Source organism: Ctenopharyngodon idella, chromosome 17, assembly GCF_019924925.1.
Source record: "Ctenopharyngodon idella isolate HZGC_01 chromosome 17, HZGC01, whole genome shotgun sequence".
Lineage (NCBI taxonomy): Eukaryota > Metazoa > Chordata > Actinopteri > Cypriniformes > Xenocyprididae > Ctenopharyngodon > Ctenopharyngodon idella.
The window spans coordinates 15,478,306-15,504,087 of record NC_067236.1 but is presented as its reverse complement, the minus strand read 5'-3'; the positions used below and the strand labels follow the sequence as shown (position 1 = coordinate 15,504,087).

At 36.8% G+C, this 25,782-nt stretch overlaps 2 protein-coding genes and 1 long non-coding RNA gene across 3 annotated transcripts in view; 1 reads left to right on the top strand and 2 right to left on the bottom strand.

Annotated features, from left to right (window-relative positions):
• Positions 1 to 3,086: 3,086 nt before the first annotated feature.
• On the bottom strand, positions 3,087 to 6,797 carry vcpkmt (valosin containing protein lysine (K) methyltransferase). The gene is made up of 5 exons (XM_051867708.1): positions 6,500 to 6,797; positions 6,219 to 6,332; positions 4,652 to 4,724; positions 4,353 to 4,472; positions 3,087 to 3,663 (listed from the first exon to the last, which is right to left on the bottom strand). Exons 1-5 carry the CDS (start codon positions 6,775 to 6,777, stop codon positions 3,556 to 3,558), a joined length of 693 nt encoding a protein of 230 aa, XP_051723668.1. The 5' UTR covers positions 6,778 to 6,797; the 3' UTR covers positions 3,087 to 3,555.
• Positions 6,798 to 10,729: 3,932 nt separating this feature from the next.
• Positions 10,730 to 25,271, bottom strand: LOC127498409 (calpain-1 catalytic subunit-like). Its single transcript, XM_051867716.1, has 14 exons — positions 24,923 to 25,271; positions 18,076 to 18,330; positions 17,255 to 17,327; positions 16,899 to 17,017; positions 16,653 to 16,786; positions 16,341 to 16,515; positions 15,822 to 15,896; positions 15,175 to 15,260; positions 14,920 to 14,994; positions 14,553 to 14,713; positions 12,118 to 12,284; positions 11,765 to 11,776; positions 11,436 to 11,641; positions 10,730 to 11,354 (listed from the first exon to the last, which is right to left on the bottom strand). The coding sequence occupies exons 2-14, from the start codon at positions 18,307 to 18,309 to the stop codon at positions 11,330 to 11,332; spliced, it is 1,542 nt and encodes a 513-aa protein (XP_051723676.1). The 5' UTR covers positions 18,310 to 18,330; positions 24,923 to 25,271; the 3' UTR covers positions 10,730 to 11,329.
• Positions 17,622 to 25,782, top strand: part of LOC127498412 (uncharacterized) — a 38,157-nt gene continuing 29,996 nt past the window's right edge. The window contains exons 1-2 of the long non-coding RNA XR_007925877.1: positions 17,622 to 17,683; positions 17,817 to 17,934. This is a non-coding gene — a long non-coding RNA (uncharacterized LOC127498412). The remainder of the gene's footprint in view (positions 17,684 to 17,816; positions 17,935 to 25,782) is intronic.

Here is a 25,782-nt window from a genome sequence, read left to right as displayed (position 1 = left end):
AATCTTGTAAAATAACAAAACATACCATATTGAGATCTCATAACTGAACAAATGGAAATTTGACTGACTGACAATGAAAACCGACTGTCATTAAAATCTCATAAAGTAGGGGTTCCCATACACATTCCTGGAGCCTCCCCAACACTGCATGTTTTCCATGTCTCCTTAATCAAACACACCTGATTCAGATTAGTCGAGACTCCAAGACCTGAAATGGGTGTGTCAGACAAAGGAGACATGCAAAATGTGCAGTGTTGGGGAGGCTCCAGGAATGTGTTTGGGAACCCTGGCATAAAGGAACAAAACCGACCGTCATTTACATCTCAAAACGAAACCAAACCAACTGTCATTGAAATCTCATAACAAAACAAAACCGTCAAACATTGAAATCTTGTAAAGGAACAAAACTGACTGTCATTGAGATCTAGTAAAGGACCAAAATCAGCCATTATTGACATTTCGTAAAGAAAGAAAACCAACCATCATTGAACTTATAACAAAACAAAACAGACCGTCATTGAAATCTCGTAAAGGAACAAAACAGACCATCATTGAAATCTCATAACCGAATAAAACCGACCACCTTTGAAATCTTGTAATGGAAAAAAAATCAGCTGTCATTAAAATCTTGTGAAAGAACAAAACATTTCATTAAATCTCATTAATAAACAAAGCCGATCCGTCATTAAAATCTTGTTAGAAAACAAAACCAAGTGGCATTGAAATCAAAACAAAAACAAAACTGCCATTATTTAAATCTCTTAACGGAACAAAACCAACCATCATTGAAATCTCGTGACGGAACAAACCAACTGTCATTAAAATCTTATTAGGAAACAAAACCAAGTGGCATTGAAATCTCGTAAAGGGAAAAATAGGTCATTATTAAATATCATAAAGGAACAAAATCGATTGTCATTGAAATCTTAGAATGGAACAAAACTGACCGTCTTTGAAATCTCGTAAAGGGAAAAAAAGTCATTATTTAAATATCTTAAAGGAACAAAACCAACTCTCATTGAGATCTTGCAAAAGAACAAACCCAACTATCGTTGAAATCTCATTATAAAACAAAACTGATAGTCATTGAGATCTTGTAAAGGAATGAAACTGACTGCTTTTGAGATCTCCTAAAGGAACAAAACTGACCATCACTAAAATCTTATAATGGAACAAAAACACACATAAAAAAAAAATTTCTAAGATGATACACAAAGACATCAAGACATCTCAACACAGGTGACAATCAAAAGTGTCATGCAGCAGTGCATGCTGGGAACAACAGTACAAAACTCCCAGCATGCATAAATTATGCTGCTGAATTGTCCTATTATTTGTCCTATTATTTTCTCTATTTGCTTTTATTTTTTGCTGCTTTTTGTTCTTTTATTAGCTTTTTTTTAATGTCCAGAGTTGATCTGATTGTCTGAATATTTTGTTGTCACCATTGTTGAGATTCATACGCTGATTGATCATATCTGTGCTTGTCATAGATAAAAAAAAATGAACAGGAAACAGTCAACTACTTCTAACGGATCTCAGCAATACAGTGTGATCTCATGTTGCAGTAAAACAGGGTTTGTAATTCAAGTGTATTAATGGCACAACACAATTATTACATTCAAATGACATCAGTGATTCAGGATGATTACAAAACCATCAATAGCTAAAAATTATCATCTGATCATATTTCAGCTTTCTTTGCTACTGCAAATGTGTTTGACAAACACACTGTCACAACAGCCAGAGAAGACAAACATAAGAGTTAAGAGCCCAACTAATGGAAACACCAATCACCATTATGGTGACTTCAAATGAAAAAAATGAGCGTTAAACTAATGTTAATTCTTGTGATGATGAACACGTAGGTAATCATCACGTGAACATCAGTTCAGTGTTATTGTGTATTTATTTATTGGTTATATTATGATTATGATGTGGGAATAGAGAAAACGTCAATTTCTAGTGTTCAAATTGTTTTGTAGCTGAGTACAAGAAGTGAACAGAGACTTAGGAAGGTAGCATATTTCTTTTATTTTGTACATGTTTATTGTTTAATACATTTCATGGTCTAACTTACCTGTCTGGTCCTGTGTTTGGGAGCATCATGATGACGTGAATATCACCAATTACTCTTAATTAGTGGTTATACCATTTACTGGGACAGAGATTGATTTGAATGTTTTGAAATGGCCATTGTCTTATTTGTAATGTGTATGGTTTATATTTGATCAAAGATAATATTTATGATTATGTGTACATGTTGACATGTGTATCTGATAACACTGTTGCTTTATAAAGGTGTATTTCTTGTCATGGGTGTTAATCGACCCCTATGGTTGGTAGAATCCGCTAGTGTTCAGTGGGAAGAGTGGATATACAAACTTGGTGTTTGGGGGAAAGGGGGCGAGTCGGGCCACTGGTGGCCAAGGGCTGTTGCTAGTCAATGCTAGTCACATGTAACAGCCTGTAGTAAAACCCAAAGACCACCCAAATACAAAAAAAAAAAAAAAAAAAAAAAGTTTAGGAAGAATTAACTTGGGGTAAGTTAAAAAGCATCCTATTTTAACTGGGCTTCCACTTCAGGTCATGGCCAAGTATGTCCCCAAATTGATAAGACACAGTGGTGCTTAACACTTGCAATTATGAGACAAACATGTGGCCTTGTGTCTATGGGCCAAATCACAGCCATGCTTGTATACAGCTATATCATACTCCTGCTTATATAGAGCAAACATATAAAATTGCTATAACAAAATACATCAGTTTACAAATGGGTATGAGAATGTATGGATTGATACTGAAGCTTAATAATTGTATTAGAACATAGACTAGAAGACATCTGACCCCATAAAGAAAAGGACTTTTAAAAGCTATGAAATGTAATCTGATGGCACTGTGATCTGACATTTAATTCTGTGCAGACTTACCTTGAAAACCCCTGTCATGTGAAGAGATTTTCAACAAGTATAACAAAAAGTGTTTATAAAAAGCCTACCCTACCTTTAACTCTGGACACAGAATGTTAGTAAAACAATTAATGTTGTTTGTATAACAAAGAATTAATAAAGAAATTCAATTCTCAATCATGTTCCCACTGGAGACTTTATATGAGCCCATAAACCACTAAATCCAGTCCATGCATTATTTTAAATAAATATCTAGTTTATTTAGTTCATATTTGGTTTAGAAGAGGGGACACCAGTTAAGATCAAGTGGTCTGAAGTAGAATCCTTTGAACAATCATAATTATTAGTATTTGGGCAACTTCCTTATATTTAGTTATTATAAATCACACTCAGTATAACATTCTCTGAATTGGTGTGTAAAAAAACACACACCTGAGATTTATTGCCAGTTTAACAGTGCACAATGCACATGCAAAACCATTCACTTTAAACTTGTTTGTCTGAAAACACACTTAGGCTCACATTAAGGCCAAACTTCCAGACCACATAAAATGCACTTAAAATTTTTTTTTTTTATATAGTATAGATTCAAACAATGCAGTCTATTGAAACACAAACATACACAACACATCCTCGTAAATGGCATTCAGTCAACTCTTCGTCGCAGGTGGAGAATGTGAATGTCAGGACTATTGAACTCGGGGTCTTGTTTCTCAGGTGGGATCTCCTCTGACTGGAACTCTTGCAGAAGTAGCTATGAAACAGTGTATTAGATGAGGAATAAGACAATAGCAGATTTAGCTTGACAAGAAATTTATTTGACTTTTTATTCATGCATTTAAAGGCGACCTATATGCAAAAACATGGTGTTTGAACATAAATGTGTTGGCAGTGTATAAACAACCAGTCTATAATAGTCAAAATCCACCTACTCCAAAGACCTGTTGTGTGTGAATGGCCCCATATGTGAGAAAAAAAAGCAAGGTCTGTCTAGCGCAGGTTTACATAGAAAATAATGGAAAAGCAGTGCACTGGAATGCAAAAACGCTTTCTGTGGAAAGGGCCCCATACCGTTACTCCTGTTTTGTTGTTGCCAAAATATCTGAGACACAAGCCGTAAAGGCACAGCCCTCTTCTGGAAAGGGGGGCGGGGAGCAGCAGCTCATTTGCATTTAAAGATACACAGTCAAAAACAGTTTGTTTTTGCTTCCACCCAAAAAGTGGCATTTTGGGAATGGTAAAATAAATTATCTGTGGGGTATTTTGAGCTAAAACTTCTGACACATTCTCAGGACACCTAAGACTTAGATTACATAAAAAGGAGCATAATAGGTCCACTTTAATATATATAATCTACTGATCTAATCCACTCTCATTATAGTGTGCCACTAAATATGACAATGTATAGGTGTAATATAAGGTTTTATGGTTTATTTCTCTCACCTCAAAGAATCTCTTCTCTATCTCAGGATTGACACCAACAGTGCGCTGCTCATAGCAACAGATGATGCAGGTCTCTGGTCCAGCCAAGAGTTTCAGAGTCTCCACTAGTGGCTCCACAGACTGTGGAATATAAAACACAGAGGCTATTAAACCTAGTACTGTTAACTATTCTGGACTGCAAAGCTAACTATTGCTGTATGGTACTAACAAAAGTTTTGGATGTAAAAAAAAAAAAAAAAAAAGAAAGAAAAAGGGAAAAAAAGAAATATATTATTGTGCAATATTCATTCTTACAGTACCTGCTCATAGTAGATACAATCAGCCATCAGAATATAATCAGGATGAGGTAGAAAATCTTCAACGTTTCCTCCCCTTTTAAAAGGAAAATAAGGAAAAGAAAGTTTCATTAGTCATTTTAATGAGATGAAAACCTTTCATTGTAAGGATAAAAAAAAAGACATTTTTCAAATTATTTTTGTGTTCCACCATTGAAAGAAAGTCATTAAGGTTTGGAATTACATAAGGGTGAATAAATGATCACAGAATTTTCAATTTTGAGTGCACTATGGTCATGTGGTCACGGTGACTATCATGTGGGGGCAACCCACTTTATTTGAAAGAAAACTTTGGTAACACTTTACTTAAAGCCTTTATGTATAATGCATCGTAAAGGTATTCATAATGTACTTTATAATGCATCATATCTTTTCATAAATAATTGTAACCAAAGTTAAAATGCATTATAATATTCACAGATTCCTTGTTACATCTGAAATTGGTTGTTTGTTGTGTTTTAATGCATTATACTGTCTAAAGGTATATTATAACTGTTTACAATTATTCATAAGATCATACAATACATTTAAGGTACATTACATGATATCTTTAATGCATTAAAGGGTTAGTTCACCCGAAAATGAAAATAATGTAATTTATTACTCACTCTCATGTTGTTCTACACCCGTAAGACCTTCGTTCATCTTCGGAACACAAATTAAGATATTTTTGATGAAATCCAATGGCTCAGTGAGGCCTCTATTGCCAGCAATGTCACCGAACCTCTCAAGATCCAGATAGGTACTCAAGACATATTTAAAACAGTTCATGTGAGTACAGTTGTTCTACCTTAATATTATAAAGCGACGAGAATACTTTTTGTGCACAAAAAAAAACAAAATAAAGACTTTTCAACAATATCTAGTGATGGCCGATTTCAAAACACTGCTTCAAAGCTTTATGAATCTTTTGTTTCGAATCAGTGATTTGGATCGCGTATCAAACTGCCAACTGCTGAAATCACGTGACTTTGGCGCTCCGAACAACTGATTCGAAACAAAAGATTCGTAAAGCTTTGAAGCAGTGTTTTGAAATCGGCCATCGCTAGATATTGTTGAAAAGTCCTTATTTTGTTTTTTTGGTGCACAAAAAGTATTCTCGTCGCTTTATATTAAGGTAGAACCACTGCAGTCACATGAACTGTTTTAAATGTGTTTCGAGTACCTTTCTGGATCTTGAGAAGTTTGGTGACATTGCTGGCAATGGAGGCCTCACTGAGCCACTGGATTTCATCAAAAATATTTTAATATGTGTTCCGAAGATGAACGAAGGTCTTACGGGTGTGGAACGACATGAGGGTGAGTAATAAATGACATAATTTTCATTTTTGGGCGAACTAACCCTTTAAAATACTTTTATAATGCATTATACATAAAGGCTTTAAGTAAAGTTTAAAGAGTGTATTAATTTACTTAGTTGTAAAACTTTTATTTAGTGAACCTTGAATGTAATGAATAAATAGGTTTCATAGCTAAGGATGGAAACACACCCCTCCCAAAAAGATCCTGTAGGATGAAATGTAGTACAAACCATTTCAGTACCTTGGCTGTGATTGAGCCCGTATGGATGAGTTGCTGATTTTTCTCAATGTTCAGCTTAAGGAGAGGCTGCAGGTCTTCTAGATCTGTCACTGTAACATTTGCCCTAAGGGTGCACATTACTTAGGTTGAAAACCAGCCACAATACTTGTAATTGAACAATATTTGTGGATAATACTTATTATCAGAACAAAGAATCGTTAATAAAGATCCTACAACTTTCAGTATATAATAAATACATTTTCTTCATATGGAACAGCATTCATAACTCACCCCAGAGTTGCAGCCACGAGACCAACTACTCCTGTTCCTGCGCCCAGTTCAATAATGTTCTTGGAGAACCACTTACTAATACCAGACTGAATACTGCAAAATTGTTCCGTTTCGAGGTATTTTGACAGGACAATAGCAGCGTCCCATACTACACAACCCACGTCCCCTTTGCTGCACTGATACATTTTTAAAACAGACCCGTCATTCTTTTCTATTTCTCTAACAAAATAATGTTCCGAATCCTCCTCAGTCGCCATGTTTTTTACTGAACACAGCATTATACGTCACGTGACGTCTGATTCGCGACTCGTTCTTTTGAACCGATTCTTTTCACTGATGGACTCAAATCGTTTGGTCATTTATTCATAATACTGGTAGGCTGGTCCAGGGCTGTTTTCTTTTAGTTGAACTGGCATTCAAGTGGTTTTCAACTTTTAAGTGTTCACCGTCACAGAATTAGTAAACATCTACTGTCCGACAGGTATGTGACAAAAAAAATGTCTTTCTACCCAATAAAAAAAATCCAAAATTTATAAACAGAAAATTGAACTAGCTAGCTAGTCTTTTGGACGTTTGCTAATTGCCATAAAGAACTACCTGATTGATTGAGATTGTGCTGCGTTCTACCTAACATGGTGGTTTTATATGATGCCACTAGATGGCGGTGCAGACTCATGCATACAGGTTTGTGGCCCATATGATGACAGAATTGTCAGCTATTATTCACTGTACAAATGTAAAACGGAGTAACTAATTTAGTCAAAAATTTTGCTATGACCAAAAATGGGCTGGATTTAACTCGACTACAGTGTGCTCATATTCAGAGAAAATGGAATATATAAATGATATATCAAATTCAAGTGTCTCTTCCAGAATCTTCACATAGGACTTTGGTGTGGAAGTAGGACCCTGAACTCTTCCTGGTGAGGTCCAGACATTTTGGTCGTCCACTCTGACTGACATATATACATAGAGCACTCAAATTTGGTAAACATAAGCTCAGTCATAGATTTTCAATCGCCTGGCTGCTGAGAAGATGAGTGGCAGGATTATCTGTGTATCTAGAATAGCATTTAATCTGATACTACAAAGTAATGGCATTTATTGTTTACAAAGATCAACTGCTGTTTTCTCTCATGGTCAGCAGGGTAATAGCATGAGATCAGCAGTTCCCCACTGAGCTGTGTGCTATGCTTACAATATGCCAGTGGTCTCCACACATCATCATTTCTGAAGTAGCCCATACTTGCTTGCAGACACTCCTTTTAGGGATATAGAATGGGCAGGAGAGCTCAGCAAGACATTTTTCAGTCTTGGCCACATCTTGGCTTGACCCTAGATCAACAATGCCTTCATTGTTAGAAGATTGCATAGAGGCTGTCCCTACTGTGGCTTTTCAGGAACATATTTGCCTTGATCTCCCAACCGTCTTCCTGGAGCCCCCACGAACCCTTCACATTTTGTATGTCTCCATAATCAACATCATAGGCAGAGGGTGAACCAACTCTAGGGTAAGGTTAGATGCGATTCCTCCATAAAAACACACAGTCTATGTCATGAAATAGCTGCCTATCAGCAACACATCCCAGCATAAACGCAAAAAAACAAAAAACAAAAAAACCTTATCTTCAAGCACTCCTTTTATAATCACAAAATAGCACTAATCGATTAAGATGACTGTACTATGAATATCTTATTTGGCCTACATAATAACTATACTTTTTTTGTTGTCATAACGAGAGAATTTGAGTGAATCAATCAGCAAATCTGTTTATGTTTATCAGTTTATGAGAGCATTAGCGAGAGTGCAGAATTCAGTCAGAATTCCGAGTTCAGCTCGCGCACTGTACAAAACTCCGGCGTTTCAGCGATGACTAATCTGAACACCTCTGATTGGCCATTGCAATTGTAAGCTCAACAGAATCGTGTGTGATTGGTTATAGTGCGCAGCGCTGTAAAACGCGTAAAAAAGTATAACGCAACATGAGTAGATCTATGTTAAACGCCGCAATCAACAATTTTAATTTAATTTTCACTTTATTACTGGATTTAGTTTAAATGTGCAGCTGCATTTTTGGCCAAGCCCCCGTTAATTTTTGACCCATGGCCAGGGGAAGGCTATGCTCCGCCTATGTCAAACATTTATATTTGCAGACACTCCGAATCCTGAAATACTGCATGAATGCACAATATTGTGCTTTGTGAGGTACTGTAAAGTTAGCTATGATGTTGATCTTTTCTCAGGTCAGTTTTTGCATTTTAACTTTAGTTCAGCAGACTTCCGAACTCTCAGCACTTTCTCAAGGTACTCATTATTCTGTTTCATTAAAGACAATAACATTGTCTACCTCCTCTAGTCAATGTTTTATCAAAAGAGAAGCTAAAAGCTTTTAAATTTTCCTTCCTGCTAAAACACATCTTTTATTTTATTTAACTAGACTCATCTCTCTAGCTGCTGCCCAGTTTGCCTACTGAGGCAAACCTTTTCATTAGCTAACCTGCTTAGTACTCAGTTGCCTCTGCATGAACTGACCCTGGTATTTGAGACTGCCTGCTGGGGTGGCAGGGTGCTGAGTGAAGCCTTTTCTGGGGATAGTTATTTCTTTGGTGACAGCTGTTTAAATGTCTTCTCAATTATCACTTGTCCATCAGCTCCTGAATCAGTATTAACGTTAAGTGGTTTCTGTCCTATTTCCATTAGTGCATTATATATATACATACATACATACAATTTATCACTAAATTGCTGAAAATCTAACAAACATGTTGAGGGAATAGTAATTTCTGCAAAATTATATTAGCTTGCTTTTTTCACATTTTCACAATGCTTTTCAACATGAAATCTCCTGTGAGTGGCGCAGTATTATTCAAACAGATGAACGTTAATCTGGCAACGTTTTATTATGTTGGTTGTATTGTGGCAATTCTTAAAGGAAATGAGTGGCAATAAAAGGGTAATGCTCCACCACGTATTGAAAATATCATACAGTACCTAACCGATATTGTTAAAAGTAAACGTGAGATAAAAACACAGTTTAGCTGGCCTCTACAAGTCTACAAGTATTTGTTTTGTTTTTTGTTGTTGTTTTACTGATTCAAGTACTCAAGTGCAATGCTGTACCAGGTGCTCTATGTGGTTGGACCGGACGGGCTAGCCTTCGCTCCCTACGTGCATCAATGAGCCTTTTGTTAATGACCTTTCTTGCACCACTTTTGGTACCACTGCATACCGGGAACACCCCACAAGACTTGCCGTTTTTGGACCCAGTCATCTAGCCTTCACTATTCAGCCCTTGTCACTCCTTTTCGCTTGCATATTTTTCCTGCTTCCAACGCATGAAATTCACCAACTGACTGTTCACTTGCTGCCTAATATATCCCACCCCTTGACAGGTGCCATTGTAACAATATAATCAATTCACCTGTCAGTAGTTTTAATGTTGTGGCTGAACAGGGTGTAGGCAAGTTTTGTGTAGGTAGAAGCAAGTTTTTCCTATGTTGCAAAAAGCAAGACAATAGCTATTGTTATTATTGATGTAGTAAAATGTTTTTGTTTTTTTTTTTATAATAATAAAATAGAACTTTGGAATGTTCTTCCACACACAAGATACTGTGAAAAGATCAGCCAGGAAAATACTGAGCTAGTTGTTCGCTGTTAAAAATAGGCAAATATTCCCCAGACACTTGAAAGGAGCAGTTCAAATAGCTGTTTAAGCCAGCTAACATTCATTTTGGCTCATCACCTAGCCTTGCTTGAGCAAAAATCTTTAATATACAGATATTTTCAGTGATCTGAAAACAGTTCACAGGTAATTGAAAGCTGGAATATGGGTAAAAACAGGCATTATGCCATAGACAGGAAAATGTATTTGTTTCTTTTGAACAGCCCTGCAAGTTGCATAGTTTTTATCTACATTTATGCATTTAGCAAACACTTATACAAAAAGACTTATATTGCAGTATAAATTTTATCACTTCATGCATTCCCTGAATCAAACACATAACCTCGAAATTGTGAGAAACAACATTGACACTGACACAACACTGACACATTTTTAAAACGTATGATGCTTTGAATTCATGTCGTATGGTTTTCCTGAACGGACGGCCAATACTTACAACCTTGAATCCTGGATGCCAGATTTATGTTTTTTATTATTTTTTTTTACTTATTTGGATTTATTATATTATAAATTCTGTCACCATTTTCAGAAAGAAGCTGGCAATTAATTTCTGAAGGGTTACTAATTTTTATTGCGGATATCCTGTTTCTTTGAAGAACAATATTAAGAAAATATATGGGAGCTTTTCCATGCAATTATACATTACATATTATCCCATTCTGCAGCAGTATACATTATTTGGAATTAATACAAATAATAATTATTACATGCATTTGCTGATATCATGCCACACTTTCATTAATCCATTTTTTACAGCGTTTCATTTCAAGTCTTATTTTGACAGGATTAAAATATTTCTTATTACCCCATATAGCATTTAATAATGTATGCTAACATAACTGATCAATCCTGAAAACAGACCAGTTAAAAAAAATATTACTACTGTTGGTACATCACCCACCCAACAGATGACACATTTACTTTACAATTTAAAAACAAATAAAGGTAAAATAATCTCTTAGGTGGAATAGAATAATTAATAAAAACTAATAAAAATCTTGTTTTTTTTTCTTGAATTACCAATTGACAGGAAAATTTAAGCACAAAAAGTAAAAGCAGAGCATATTGATACCCATTCATATGACAAACAATAAAGACAGCAGACAATAAAGGGTTTATCTCACCCTCATCAAGAAATGTCTCCATTCTACTCAGAAGTCTCCTGAATATGTCTGTTGGAAAGAGAAGAACTTAAACATACATATGCCTCAAGCTCAGAGTATTTAGGCACCAGGGCAATGCTTTAAACTTACTCAAAGTGTGTCTCATTCTTTGAGAAAATAGACAAGACGAAGGAGGCAGCTTCACCAGGATTCTCTGTGCACGGTACAATCAGGTACTCTCCTGGCTCCAGCCTGAAGAATTTCATCACCTCTCTCAACCATACTAAATCTGTCTGTGCCACAGGCTCTCTGTCAACGAAGAACTCCAATGAAAACCTCCCGCTCTGACTTCTCATCTAAAAGAGAATAATAAAATGTGTTCTTATTGTTTTTTGTTTTTTTTAAAGGAATGTACATAAACAGAATCTCTTCATAAAAGGACCATATGAGTATAATATTTGTATTAATTTTTCACTTGCCTCTAATGGTATCTGCAAAAGTACATGGGAAAAAAAAGGAAAAACAGCGATTACAACAGGGATATTGCAGTTGATGCATAAAACACAAACTACATGTCATTTGAAGAGCAGAGACTAATACACTTCTTCCACACGCACTCCACAATCTTAAACCAAGGTGCAAACAAAATCCTCTTTTTCTTTGCATTTCACCTCTGCTCTAGCTTGTTTCATAATTGTACATTATGAATATTAATGGCTCTGTGACATATTTCTCACATTCCTCAATTTTAAGTCACTTTTCAATAAAAGCATCTGCTAAATGCACAAATTTACATACATAAATATGCATAGATCTATTTGCCAATACTGACCTCAAAGACATAGAAGCCAATATCATAATTATTTTGGCTATTTCTGTTTCTCTTCTCATGGTTCTGCATGAGGGACACCAGTATGTTTTCAGGGCGCTGCCCACTAGCACATGCCTCATTAAGCTCATCAATTGTCACCCGAAACTGAGGGTTTGTCCAGAAGGTCTCTATAACACATTAAAAGAAGATTTATGCATTATTTAATTCTCTATGCATTATTTTAATTTGTATCTGTCTTACTTGTACAGGCCTTATCTATATACTGTCCTCTTGCCATGCTGGAATTGATTGATATGCTAGGGCTTTATGTGCAAATATACACTCACTGGACACTTTATTAGGTACACCTTGCTAGTACCGAGTTGGACCCACTTTTGTCTTAATTTTTCACGGCATAGATTCAACAAGGTGCTGGAAACATTCCTCAGAGATTTCGGTCCATATTGACGTGATAATATCACGCAGTTGCTGCAGATTTGTCGGCTGCACGTCTGTGATGCGGATCTCCATTCCACCACATCCCAAAGATGCTCTATTGCAGGGGTCGGCAATTAAGTTTTGCATCGGGCCAAAAAAAATTTTCGCCACTAGATGGTGGGCCAGAACATAGTCAATAGATAATTTAAATTAATTGATGAAAAATGCAACTAGAATTGCCTGTGACAGACTGTTACAGAGTCTTTTGTAACTGGTATTGAGCTGTTACTCTGTGTTAAATCCTGTAGTAGGACAGTCATTAACAAAAAGCCACATTTGTGTGGCGATGTCTGGGTTTTACACTGGATAAATTAATAAAGCGGAGTAGTGACCTGGCAAGTATCTTCATTCACCAACTTGCAACACAGACCGCCTTGCTAAAAAAAAACACATATGTGGGAGATGCGGAATGGATAAAAATAACTTGAATAAGCCCATTAATGGCATGTTTGAGTCATGCTCTTAATGAACTATGTTTTATTTCCTCTTTCCATATTGTGAATAATAAATGTGTCTCATTTTAATTTGCTTGTTACACAATGGAGCCTAACTTATTGTAATAATTATTTGACGAAGCCTACTTTTACACTCAGAATTATTCCTTGGCATCCTCACCATATAATTAATGTATTTATTATGTCTATGATCCTCGCGTACTAAACTGCATTTATTTTAAATTGTTTGCGTGCTGGAGGTATGCTATTACGTCATGTGCAGAGTGATGTTAACATTTTAGCTAGCGGGTCAGAGAAAATGGCACTATCAAAGAGTTTAAAGAGGAAAGTTGACAGCAAAAATAGGGCATACAAGAAGAATGGAAAGACACTATGCTTCATCCTACCTAGTTTTGTGAATGCAAAGCCTGCAAAGCCGGTGTGTCTTCTGCAATGAAGTTGTCGCTGTTTTCAAAGAATATAACACCGTGTCTACACCGGACGCAAGCGGCGAGATGCGACATGTCAAAAGATAATAGAACCCATTTTAATCAGTAATATTGTCTATTGTCACGCGACACAACACATTCCCGACAGTGAACGGATTCCCCGTTCTGTTTCTGACGTAGTCCAAGTGCTTTGCAACGGTCGGTTTGTCGAGTTCAGAGTAGACAGCTTTTAGCTGTAGCGGCACGTCTGGTGTAGACACGGTGATAATATTAGACGGCACCATGAGACTAAGATCTATTTCAGAACCAGCTGCTATCAAAATAATCTGACTGCGGGCGTGGGCCAGATATTATTGCTGGCGGGCCAGTTTTGGCCCGCGGGCCGCCTATTGCCGACCACTGCTCTATTGGATTGAGATCTGGTGACTGTGAAGGCCATTTGAGTGTAGTGAACTGATTGTCATGTTCAAGAAACTAGTTTGAGATGATTTGAGCTTTGTGACATGGCACGTTATCCTGCTGGAAGTAGCCATCAGAAGATTTTCCTGTTCTTAGCTAACAGGAGTGGCAGCCGGTGTGTCTTCTACTGCTGTAGGTTCGACGTGTTATGCGTTAAGAGATGCTCTTCAGCAGACCTCGGTTGTAACGAGTGGTTATTTGAGTGACTGTTGTCTTTCTATCAGCTCCAACCATTCTCCTCTGACCACTGGCATCAACAAGGCATTTTCGCCCACAGAGCTGCTGCTCAATGGATATTTTGTCTTCTTCTGACCATTCTCTGTAAACCCTACAGATGGTTGTGTGTGAAAGTCCCAGTAGATCAGCATTTTCTGAAATACTTAGACCAGCCCGTCTGGCACCAACAGCCATTCCACGTTCAAAGTCACTTAAATCAACTTTCTTCCACATTCTGATGCTCAGTTTGATCTTCAGCAGATCGTCTTGACCATGCCTAAATGCATTGAGTTGCTGCCATGTGATTGGCTGATTAGATTTTTGCATTTAACAAGCAGTTGAATGGGTATAAATAATAAAGTGGCCAGTGAGTGTATACATATGCATAGAATAATAATACCTGTCTTAATTATGTCACCACCCGCTGTAGTCCCAGCATTCCATCTGCCAAAATACCGTTTTGAGGTCCAGTGACATTCGGAGGAACCATCCAGAAAATCAGGACAGAGACAGCAGATATCTATGCTTTCAAAAATTGTGGTGAAGTCTTCCATTGACATCCTGCAGTAAAAAAAAAAGTGTTTCTAAGTTAATCAGCCAAAATGCAACATATTAAATATATGAAGAAGTTATTTGCAGTTTTTCAATTGAGGGGGAGCTGACAGGGGTCCTGGACCATTAGAGTTAATGGGCATTAACTCTTCTCAAACCCTGTTGTCTTCCAAAACGTGTGACGGTGTGGGTGTACCCAACAAGGTCATGCTTACCAGAACTCCCCGTTATTTAAAACTTCATGGCAAATTTTGCGGACCTCCTCACAAACTGTGTCCCACAAAGGTGATCTGTAAAATTTATAACCAAACATGGGTGCTATGTGATATCATGTAGCAAATACAAAGAAAAGAACTTTCAGTATGTGAGGTGATATGCCCAAGTGGTGACATTTACAAGCAATGTAAAACTTTCTGCCAAGTTTGTGGACTAATTGAAGCTGTTACTGTAACTGTTGTTACAGCTCTTACCCATCACTCCAGTCTCCTCGCCACTCTTCTTCGCCCCATGGGTTTAACAATCTCACCAGATGAACTGGATTTTCATCACTGGTTACCTGTTGTACAAAGCCAGGAATCAATGTTAGTTTAAAATGATATATTAAAAGTAAAAGAGTATTAAATTGATTAAAATAGGAGAAAAACGAAACAAACACTACCTGAAACCTGAAATAAACACTATAGTTGATTAATTTTCACAGTTCACTCACAGCTCAGAGACACAAGCTAAAATGGCATGATTGCTTCAGCAAAAGGATTTTTAACTCACGTTTACTTTTGTCATTGTTAAGTTTAAGATAGGGTTTATTGTAAGAGGTATATTATTTTCAAACGTGATAGAGTATTAACTTTTAGCACCACTCACCGGACATTTAATTTCTAAACTACCGCAATACATACAAAAAAGCGTAATAAAACGTTGCCAAATTAAGCTAAAAATGAGCATGCTTTCAGTGACACTCACTGGAAATTTTACTTTGAAAGTGTTGTGACACATGCAAGAAGCAACGAAATATCATTTTGCTGAAAATGTTTCTGAATCTTAATTCCAGTGGGAAATATATCCTTATCAAAACTCTGAGACAGACTGAAATGGCCAGATGGTTGTGCAGTCTCACCTCAAAAACTCCTGTCACAGTGTAAGCATGTTCTGCAACTATGCCATGAAGTAGCTCGTTTTCTTTAGGTGTTGTCTATTGTTACACACACATACACAAACAAAAAAAACATTACATAATAGTATAAAGCTGATCATGTACAATATATAATTAATGAAATAATTATTTTATATTAATACTATGAACTTCTAATTCTATAAGCTGTTTTAAAATCATAATATATATACTTAGTGATCCACCAATATTGCTTTTTCTTTTTACTTTATTATATAATGAGTATAATTAATAAGTTGCAAGGAAAAGTATACAAACCCTCTGGTTTTACCTGGACTTTTGCATATATTAGTCATAAAATTCTATCTGATCTTCAACTAAGTCATCACAAATACAGCCTGCTTTTCCCTTTATTTGGTGGTACAGTCGAGACAGGAAGCAATAGAACAGGAGAGAGAACTCAAACTTAAAAAACTCAAAAATTAACAAAACTATGAAATACTGGATGCAATATTTCTTTCTTACCACTGTATTAGAGCCACAACCCATAAGCGTTTTTGACATGAATGCACATTCCATGATTTTCCACAAATCAGCCGGAGCTGTATTTAGTTCATAATACATATGCGTCCCACCAGTGAAGTCCATCAGGGCCTCAGATATGAAACCAGCGTTCAAGTCAGCATAGGACCCGCACACCCTGTAAAGACAGTTTATCTGAATTCACTACTCAGCATAATGTTAATAATTTTAAGCAAATCAATGAAGGATGGCATGCAAAACAAATCAATAATTCAGGTTGTTGATAGATAATGAACAAGACAACATGGTACCCACTTTGCATATGCTTTCTCCAGTAAAGCAGGCCAAAATTCATTAGACGTTTTTGAACACACAAAAAGTAGTTCGTCATCAATAGTTGGAAGTTGGTCATCAATAACAACATCAATCCATTTCCCAAATCGCCAAAACTGTAAGATATATTACAAACAGTGAAAAATAAAATAGAAACAAATGCAAAAAGGGGAAATATGACTTTCATGTGCTCAAATAAATAATGAATTACTGAACAGGTATAGTCACCCTGAAGTGAAATATCCCAGTATAATCTTTGGTCAATGATTGTTCAGCTGGCATGACCTGTTTCATGATGTCCTTCTCAAAAGTTAGAGCCCCAATTGCAGCCAAAAACCAACAGTTTCCTACATAAATAAAAAAAATAGTCATGTATCTGAAATATGTAAAAAATGTATCAAACATGATTTTCATATAATGATGTGTATATTATTAGGCAAGTTTCACATCATATTGTGCATGATGCCGGTTTAATTGTTACGATGAGATGAGAGTTGATATTGGGTGGAGAACAATAATGGCCCAGGAAACATTATATAGTCGACATAGCATATGATACCAGTATGTGAATAGCTGAAACTTACCTAATACATTCCCCTGTGCGTAGTCAAACCTGGACACGCCATCTACAATTAATTTAGGGTCTGAAACCAGTTCCTGATGAGAGAAAATTAAGCGCAGTTCTTTCAATACCAGAACATGGACAAATAAAATTAAAGGGATACTTCACGCAAAAATGAAAATTTCATGTTTATCTGCTTACTCCCAGGGCATCCAAGATGTAGGTGACTTTGTTTCTTCAGTAGAACACAAATGATGATTTTTAACTCCAACCGTTGTGGTCTGTCAGTCGTATAACGCTTGTCAATGGTAATCTCCACGCGCTCTGATGACGGAAGTGATGTCTCGCACTTACACTTCAAAGAGTGCAAGACAATACTTCTGTTGTCAGAGCGTGTTCAGACCTCACCAACCAGATGCGCAAGGCAGTTGGACATAGTGGTGTTTTAGAGGTGAAAAATTATATAAATACTGTTCGGTTTCTCACACAAACCGATCGTTTCGTGTCTTAGGACATCAATGTGTCGTCACGAGCCGCAAGGTTTAATTTGGATTTGTCTGTGCATGTTTTTTTGACTCTTATAGATGGGAGTTACCATTGACAAGCATTATACGACGGACAGACCGCAACGGTTGAAGTTGAAAATCATCATTTGTGTTCTACTGAAGAAACAAAGTCACCTACATCTTGGATGCCCTGGGGGTAAGCAGATAAACATCAAATTTTCATTTTTGGGTGAACTATCCCTTTAAGAGATTTATTGTAATTTTGAGCAAAGCTGTGAAAGCCATTGTACAGAAGGTATAAAATATTTATAAAGAGAATTCTGTATGGTTTACATACGGATGGCCGCTTCCACACAACTTGGGACAAATCCACCTCAGGTGACTCATCATCAAACAAGCCAATAGAGCTGTTGTCTGGAGGGAACAACTCATCGTTGTATAGTGTGTTTTCAGCGAGACAGTTCTGGTGGAGCTCCTGGTAGTTCTGATCTAGGAAGTTCAAAGGACTGGTAGGAGAATTTACATCATCTTCATTTGGGTTGTGGTGGCACCCATCATCAGGGGGAGGCATTTTTCACTCAGAATCCTTTTGCTGCATGACAAACAAATACAAACACAGTTTGTACAGTGTGCACCACCTCATGTATGTATAGTCACAAAAGTATCAGTAATGTTTATTAGCATTGTGCTTGTGTATCAACATCGGTGCACAAGGCTATGTTCTTTTACTATACACCAGGACCAGGGGTGGCCGGTCCTGGAGATCCACAGTCCTGCAGAGTTTAGCTCCAACCCTGATAAAAACTCACATGCCTGTAGCTTCCTAGTAACCCTTCAGACCTTGATTAGCTTGTTCGGGTGTGTTTGATTAGGGTTGAAGCAAAAGCTCTCCAGGAGTGACGTTCGCCACCCCTGCGATACGCAGTCAAATGAAACTAATGTGCCCTTACAAAAGGAATGTACTCGTCTCCACCTATAGCTGGTATGTGGTGAGCGCGCTGGCGCTGTTGCACTGTGGCTGTCGTCGCATCATCCATGTGGATGCTGCACGCTGGTGGTGGGTAAGGAGAGACCCCGATATAATTGTAAAGCTTTTTGGGTGTACAACAGTACATAATAAAAGCGCTATATAAATCCTTCCTTTCTTTATAACATTATTTACACTAAATGTAAAAGAAAATAATGTTATTGCTATATACACTAAGCATCTAAAAGCCTCTGCCAAAAAACAAATAAATTGGATTTCTGAAAGAAAACCTAAAACTAGAACTGCCTGAAATCTTAGACATTAGCAGATGTCTAAGCCAAAGTGCATTGAAGCAAAAGTTTTGGCCACATGACAAAGCACCTCTTTTGCAAGCCCTTGTGTTTTTCCTCTCTGATGCAGCACCTCTATTAAAATTCATGTCACACTGATGGGCATGGCACTGGCCAAAACAATCTATTTAAATTCAGAGATCTTGAAGAACCAGCTACCAATGATACACTGGTGACAGGAGCAAGGCATCTGCTCCACAGTTGGCCAAAGGCTTGTCTTTTTCTGAACCCTCCCAATCACAATCACTCTGCCAAAACAAATTTACAGAACTTCTCAGTGCCCTAAATTTTTTTGCTCTTGCTGCTTGGCTGCCTATACCTGACCTACACCTAAAATAAAGAGGAAAGACCAACCCTGGCTGATCGAAAACCTCTGTACCTATTCCAATAGCATATCTCAGTCAATTTCCATATCACAGATTTATTGATTGCATCCTTCACATAACTGAGGAATCAAATCCACAACATTGTTCTCCCCTCTTTACAATCACCATGTGACATTCACAGGGTTTTCTCTGACAACATCTTTATTGTAATGTATAAAAAATATACAATATGCTGTCAGTAAGTGACTGTTGGAAAAAAAATCTCACCAACCCCAAACTGAATGGTAGTGTATGTACACTTAGGCCCTGTTTACACTTAGTATTAAGATACGTTTTGGTCGATTGGATCACAAGTGGACAATGCTAAATTTAGGTGTAAACAGGGTCTAAAACGTTTTGAGCTTGTCCACTTTCGACCACTTCCAGAGGTAGTCGAATGCGCATTTTACCAGATTGCTTTGGTCGAATGAGTTTGAAAAGTCACAGAAGACCGCCTACTCTTTGTCTATTGACTTAAAGCAAAAACATTATGGGAAGCGCCATATGGGATTTAAACTTTGTCAGCTGAAGACCCAAGTTTGTTTTGAAGACGAAAAACATGCCAAGCACAATGTTCTCTCAACATTCTTGATTTCTAACACGCACTCACAGTTAAATTTAAAGGGTTAAATTTTCTTGCCAGCAATCAACTGGACAGAAATACACTATTCATACTGTTCACTTAGTGAAATTACTGATATTCAGGCATGCCACTGACATGTACTTAAGCCCAAACTTGAAGAGAGTACATGTGAAGCAGTTTATGTCATCTTGACAGTCCACTGATGCCTGTACACACCGTCCACACGCAGCTGTTTTTTGTTTCCGCGCAGATAACAGCGTGTCCGAGTTGAACACTCGAAAAGAAATCTTCATTCACAATGGAGTATACTTTGAAAGGAACTTTTTGCAAGCTCAAGTGTGTGCAAGATAGAGCAAAAAGAAGACAATGAAGTATACCTGATCCTTTATGTCAGGTCAAGGTTGCTGGCTTTGAATAATCCATTGAGTTGAAAGACAAAGAGGTCAATAGACTTGGAATACAGGGCCATTGTCCTGAAAAGTTTATTTCCCACGAGAATTAATTACAAAGCACTCTTGTTCCTGGCATTTAGTCTTCCAGTTCTGTGGGTGAGTCTGTGAAGCTGAGACTGTGACTGAAAGCAATCTGAAAGAGTCTGAATCAAAGTCAACCTACCGCTTTTTAATCCATTCCCTCTTGTCTCCAATGGGTCTAAAGAGAGGGTGCAATTGAGAATTTGCATGTTTGCAGATGAAGATAAGGAGCTATTTCTTAAAATAGAGTGAGACTGATGAGCAAGTGATACAATGAATGTTGCTGCTTGAACGGCTGCAAAGATAAACACTGCTGAGGTCTCTGGTGGTAGTCCTTCCCCCATCCTTCTTAGTCAAAGGCAGCCAGACCAAAGTCTAAAAAGGTTTGGGAATGCTTTTACAGCCATAAACATGGATGTATCATTGCTGACTACTGAAGAGCAAGGGAATGAGGATGGTGTGATGTTGCATGATGTCCCAGAGCACTGAAATGTTGAAAGATTTACCATCTCCACCTACCTATCACCAATGGCTTAGAAATTTGGCATTTTTCCCTTTCTCTCAACTTTAAATGTCTTAAAATCATCGTTATCATTTGATCATGTTCTGGTCTCATTGAGATATTAAGCCAAAAAAAGTGTTTCCTATTGTCAAAATAGTCATTAGTCTTCAATATTGTTTCCATTTTTTGGGGCTTTGTATGTTCTGAAACTGGAGAGAAGTGGACAAGTAAGAATGCCATGTGATGTACATAGAGCCACCCCTTGTTCTGTTAGCCAACTTAGTACTTGCCTCACTGTTGCTTTCGTGTAATAAACATACCTATTGTTCCATCACATTATACTTACTGTCATTAAGCACATAAAATAATTTTTAATCATCTAATGTTACCCCTTTCGTACTTTAATTATACCAACATTAAAATTAAACTCCATTTATTATTAATAAATATATTATAATAATATATTACTATAATATACTTTACTATATAGGGCTCGACAATAAGGACTGACCCTTGGACATCGGTGCACCAAGACACTCGGTACAGTTGACGGAATTGTCATACAGTGTGCGCTTACCTAATTTTGAGTTCTATTTTGCATCTTCTTGCACTTGAACAGACAAATATACACAAAATTATATCAAAATGCCCATCTTGGCAAGTATCCTCATAAACATGTATCAGTATATTGGATCCATTTACTTTAGGTCTTAAAGTGACATCAGTCTAATATACCCGCTGCTCTCCATGTTATTAAAGCTAATCAACAAAAGAACGAAAATCACTCACTGCTCGACTGAATAACTTATGCAGCTTTAATAAAGATTCATCTATATTTAATTTAAAAAAAAAAAAACTTAAAGCACTGTTTATTTCATTTATATCTTTGTTATATTCTGTTTATTGCTATTGCTTGTCATTTATTTGTTTTTTTTTCTGACTGTTCTTATCTTTATTAATGTTTGAACTTTTTATTAGTTAGGCTGATAGTTTTTGCTGTGGCATTGAAATTGGAATTGAGAATAGTGAATTTCACTGGTATCTAAAATGTTCATTTATTAGACATGAAGTTTATTAAAGCACAAGACAGGAAACACAGCATAGGAGAAAAAAGGATAAATCCTTTTCCTCAATAATACTATAACTGCAAGTTTACTTAACTCATTGTCTTTCTCTAAAAATAACATGGCAGCAGGACCGGGTTAAGGTATTGCAGTGCCGCAGGACACAACATTGCACAGGCGTGGCTAATCGTGGTTGGGAGGAGATGATCACTGTGCAACTGGGGAAGGGAAGGGGACATCTCTGACCATTGTGCTGCCTGTATTTGAAAATATTTATTCAGCCCTGCATGGTGGACCTTGCAGTCCCTGGCGTGGTGCCCCTGAGCACATGCCCAAATGCAATTATGATTAATCCAGCATGATTAATCCTTTTAGACCTTTAGACAACTGGACTGATTTGAAGGTACTTCTCTGCTGAAAATACTGTTTCTGTGACACTGTTATGGTCATATCAAACACTTATGAATTAAATGCTTACATTTTTCATGATCTGACACAAAGGGTGGGCTGCACCAATAAGGTTTCTCTGTGTTTTTCTGCAAGAGCTATTTATGTCAGAGAATGTTTCTGTTAGTCAATCAAAAATGTTTAATTATAATGGCGAATCCATCATGGTGGACAAAATTAATTGTAGATGAAGGTTTTAATCAGGTTAGAATTCTAATCTCTTAATTTGTTAATAATTTGTTAAACTGTCTTCAAAGTGTAAAGGTGTAACACAGCTTGAATTAAAATAAAACCTAGATCAACAAATCCTTACTTAGCTCTAAACTTTGCTTAATTTGATCCTTACTGGTACCCACCAAAATGTCTGTATTAGGGCTGCACGATATATCGAAATGATCGAAATATCGCAAATGTACATATCGCAATGGCATGCGATATATGAATGATTTTAATAGGCTACTACAAAACGTTGCGAAAAGTCAAAGTTTTAGGTCAACGCATATAGCAGTGAATAGACTGGACACGCGATTGTTACTTACGTGCCGTTAAAAAGAGTTATTAACCGCAATAAGTTGCGGAAAACAACTCCTTGCCGTCTCGCGCTGTCTACTGTCTGACACACACACCCGAAGCACGCGCACATGCCGCCTCTCTGACAGCGTGCGATCCCTTCAGTTCTCTTTCGCGCCTTATTGCACTCAAACGTTAAAAAACACACACTGTTATGTCAAAATGTCTGTCTTGGTGAGTATTCATGTAAACAGTCGGTTATGTCTTAAGTGAACGTTATCAGTTGGGAAAGAAATCGGATGTGTTTCAGATCCGTGGCCGTGCATCAGGTCTTAAAGGAACAGTAGCCTATTACAGTAAACCTGCTGCTATCTGTTAAACAACAAAAAATAAAGAGAAATTCACTCACTGCTCTTGACTGAATAGCATTTGTAGCTTTATTATTAATCAATGTATATTTAATTCATGTGAAGACTATGCAGTGTTTTAGATTTACATTTGATCATTCAGTTTCTGTATTGTTTCTTACCTGAATGCTATTTCAAGTAAGAATTTGTCCTATTGTATTTGTCCTATTGTCTGTAATTATTATTTTTTAATAACAAAGATAAATAAATTAAAATAACAAAAATAACTAATCGTCCACCCCTAGTTTCAGGTGTTAGTTTCATGTTCTTGATGTTAAGGTTGATATAACTATACTTTGCACCTTGACATAGCCTATTATTTTTTTTTTTTAGTCTGAATTAGATTTAATTAGATCTGAAGAATATCTATTACCTGTGCATTTCTATAGGGAATTCTTATATCGCATGAAATATCGTTATCGCAATATTCAACAACAATATCGCATATTTTCCCAATATCGTGCAGCCCTAGTCTGTATCTCAAGAGGATAAACTCTCCAAAACAGAGGTTTAAAAAGGAGCAAACAGAATAGATAAGACTTGAGGTTTTGTGGCCTGTGATTTACACAAAAGCAAAATCATTTATGTTATTAATGCCTGTACTGTCACTATTCCAAAGCATTAGTCTGTTCTCTGTACTGTAGTCCTTCAGGGGGGGAAAATGCAGTCTAAGAGATGCAGAATCCCTGACGGTGCACTAAACTCCTGTACTCATGTTGCTATGCTCAGTGTGATCAGCTGAGTAAAAGGCATTTTCATATATGGGCTATTAGGGGAGTAACTCTGGCTAAACTCAGTTTTGGGCAGTGACTGGTAATATCTAACACATATTGATGCAAAACTAGTGTTCAAATTTTTTGTAATAATTTATTATTATTATTTATTTTTTTAATTTTCATTACACCATATTGCCAAAACATGTCTCCATAAGAAGGGAACAGTGGATTAAGTTGATACTTACAGAAATATTAAGTGCTGAGTGAAAAAAAAAAAAAAAATGCGTAGTTTAAAAGATGATGAGAACAGTGTCACCCTAGGGCCACGGTTAAAGAATTATGGTTAAAGTATTGGTCTTTCTTGTGTTGACAAATTAATCTTTTGTAAAACTTTTACATCGCCCCTGCCAAAACCTGTCGGTTCTGCATAAATCACATAAATGTTTTGAATGTTTGAATTTCACCAAAAGGTGACAAATTTGTGACATGATATTTAGGCTACTTTAACCATGGAATTAAATAATCAAACGTACAAAATATTCTCGTTGTTGTTGTTTTTGGAGGTTCAAACTTCACTTGCCTCAAAAATGTAAGGATCTAAATTGACATGATGCGACAAAGCTACACGGAAAAATACACAGCTCGTTATTAAAACTCCGAATATCCATAAAACTAACGTCAATAAAACACGTGCATGTTAACAATATAGCATTAAAACACTCCGTCGACTAATATTGACTACACCGTTCACTTTAAATGTCTAATTTGTTTACTCTCGTGAACAGCTCGGTAATACATACCTGCCTCTCCCTCAGGCTCGGGACGCTCTGACTGAAACAAGCGCGCGCACTGAGCGCGGGACGGGTCAGCTCATTTTAATGGTGATTACGTAATGACGTCACTAAAAGGTCAGCACTTCAAAACTTCAAAATGTAATACAAATCAAAAACACAAAATTTCCCATGTTCTGGAGACGGGGTGCTAAATAATTTACACAGAATAAAAAAATAAATAAATAAATAAAACAAAATATCCTTCTGTCGTTGAGATGATGTGTCATATTACAATGTAGTCTTTTTCAAGCATAATGCATGCATATAGCCTCACATCATAAGAAAATGATGGAATGGAGAAGACCACTGTTCTGCATTATGTTGTTGCTTCAGCCCAAATGAGGAGGAACTTGATGATGCAGGTGAAATACTAGCTGTGTCCATAAAAACATTCAGTAGACAGTTATTGAAACAGAGCCATTGGACTGGTATAGGTCAAATTCCCCGGTGGGGGGGACCCATGTCCACAATATTTTTATATATATATATTGTAGGCAACTAATCTATACTGCTAGTTTTTTTGTTTAGTTTTTTTTTTTCTATTTTGTGTGCATTTATGTATTTATTTAAGTATGTTTTTAGTATGTTTCAGTAATTTTTTGTAGTAATTACATTGATTCTGTATGTCATTCTTTGTTTTTAAGTTTTATTATTATTATTATTATTAGGTATGTATGATAGACACAATATGACTGCAGTGGCATCTGTGCGGGTTTGATGGCGGCAAGTGATGGATGTGAGAGCGATAGGAACCATGACATTAACTAAAACCCTGGGATGAGCAGCTCAGAGTGTGTGGGGAAAAAATTAAACCTAACCATCAAGGT

Bases quoted from the DNA above. Each gene is read 5' to 3' on its own strand.
- LOC127498409 (XM_051867716.1), bottom strand. From the start codon at position 18,309: ATGCCTCCCCCTGATGATGGGTGCCACCACAACCCAAATGAAGATGAT. The intron at 17,328-18,075 runs GTATGTAAACCA...TTCTCTCATCAG, and splicing joins TTGTGTGGAAGCGGCCATCC to GAACTGGTTTCAGACCCTAA. The intron at 16,787-16,898 runs GTGACTATACCT...TATATCTTACAG, and splicing joins CTGGGATATTTCACTTCAGG to TTTTGGCGATTTGGGAAATG.
- vcpkmt (XM_051867708.1), bottom strand. From the start codon at position 6,777: ATGCTGTGTTCAGTAAAAAACATGGCGACTGAGGAGGATTCGGAACAT. The intron at 6,333-6,499 runs GTGAGTTATGAA...GTGCACCCTTAG, and splicing joins CTCGTGGCTGCAACTCTGGG to GGCAAATGTTACAGTGACAG. The intron at 4,473-4,651 runs GTACTGTAAGAA...TATATTCCACAG, and splicing joins ATTGTATCTACTATGAGCAG to TCTGTGGAGCCACTAGTGGA.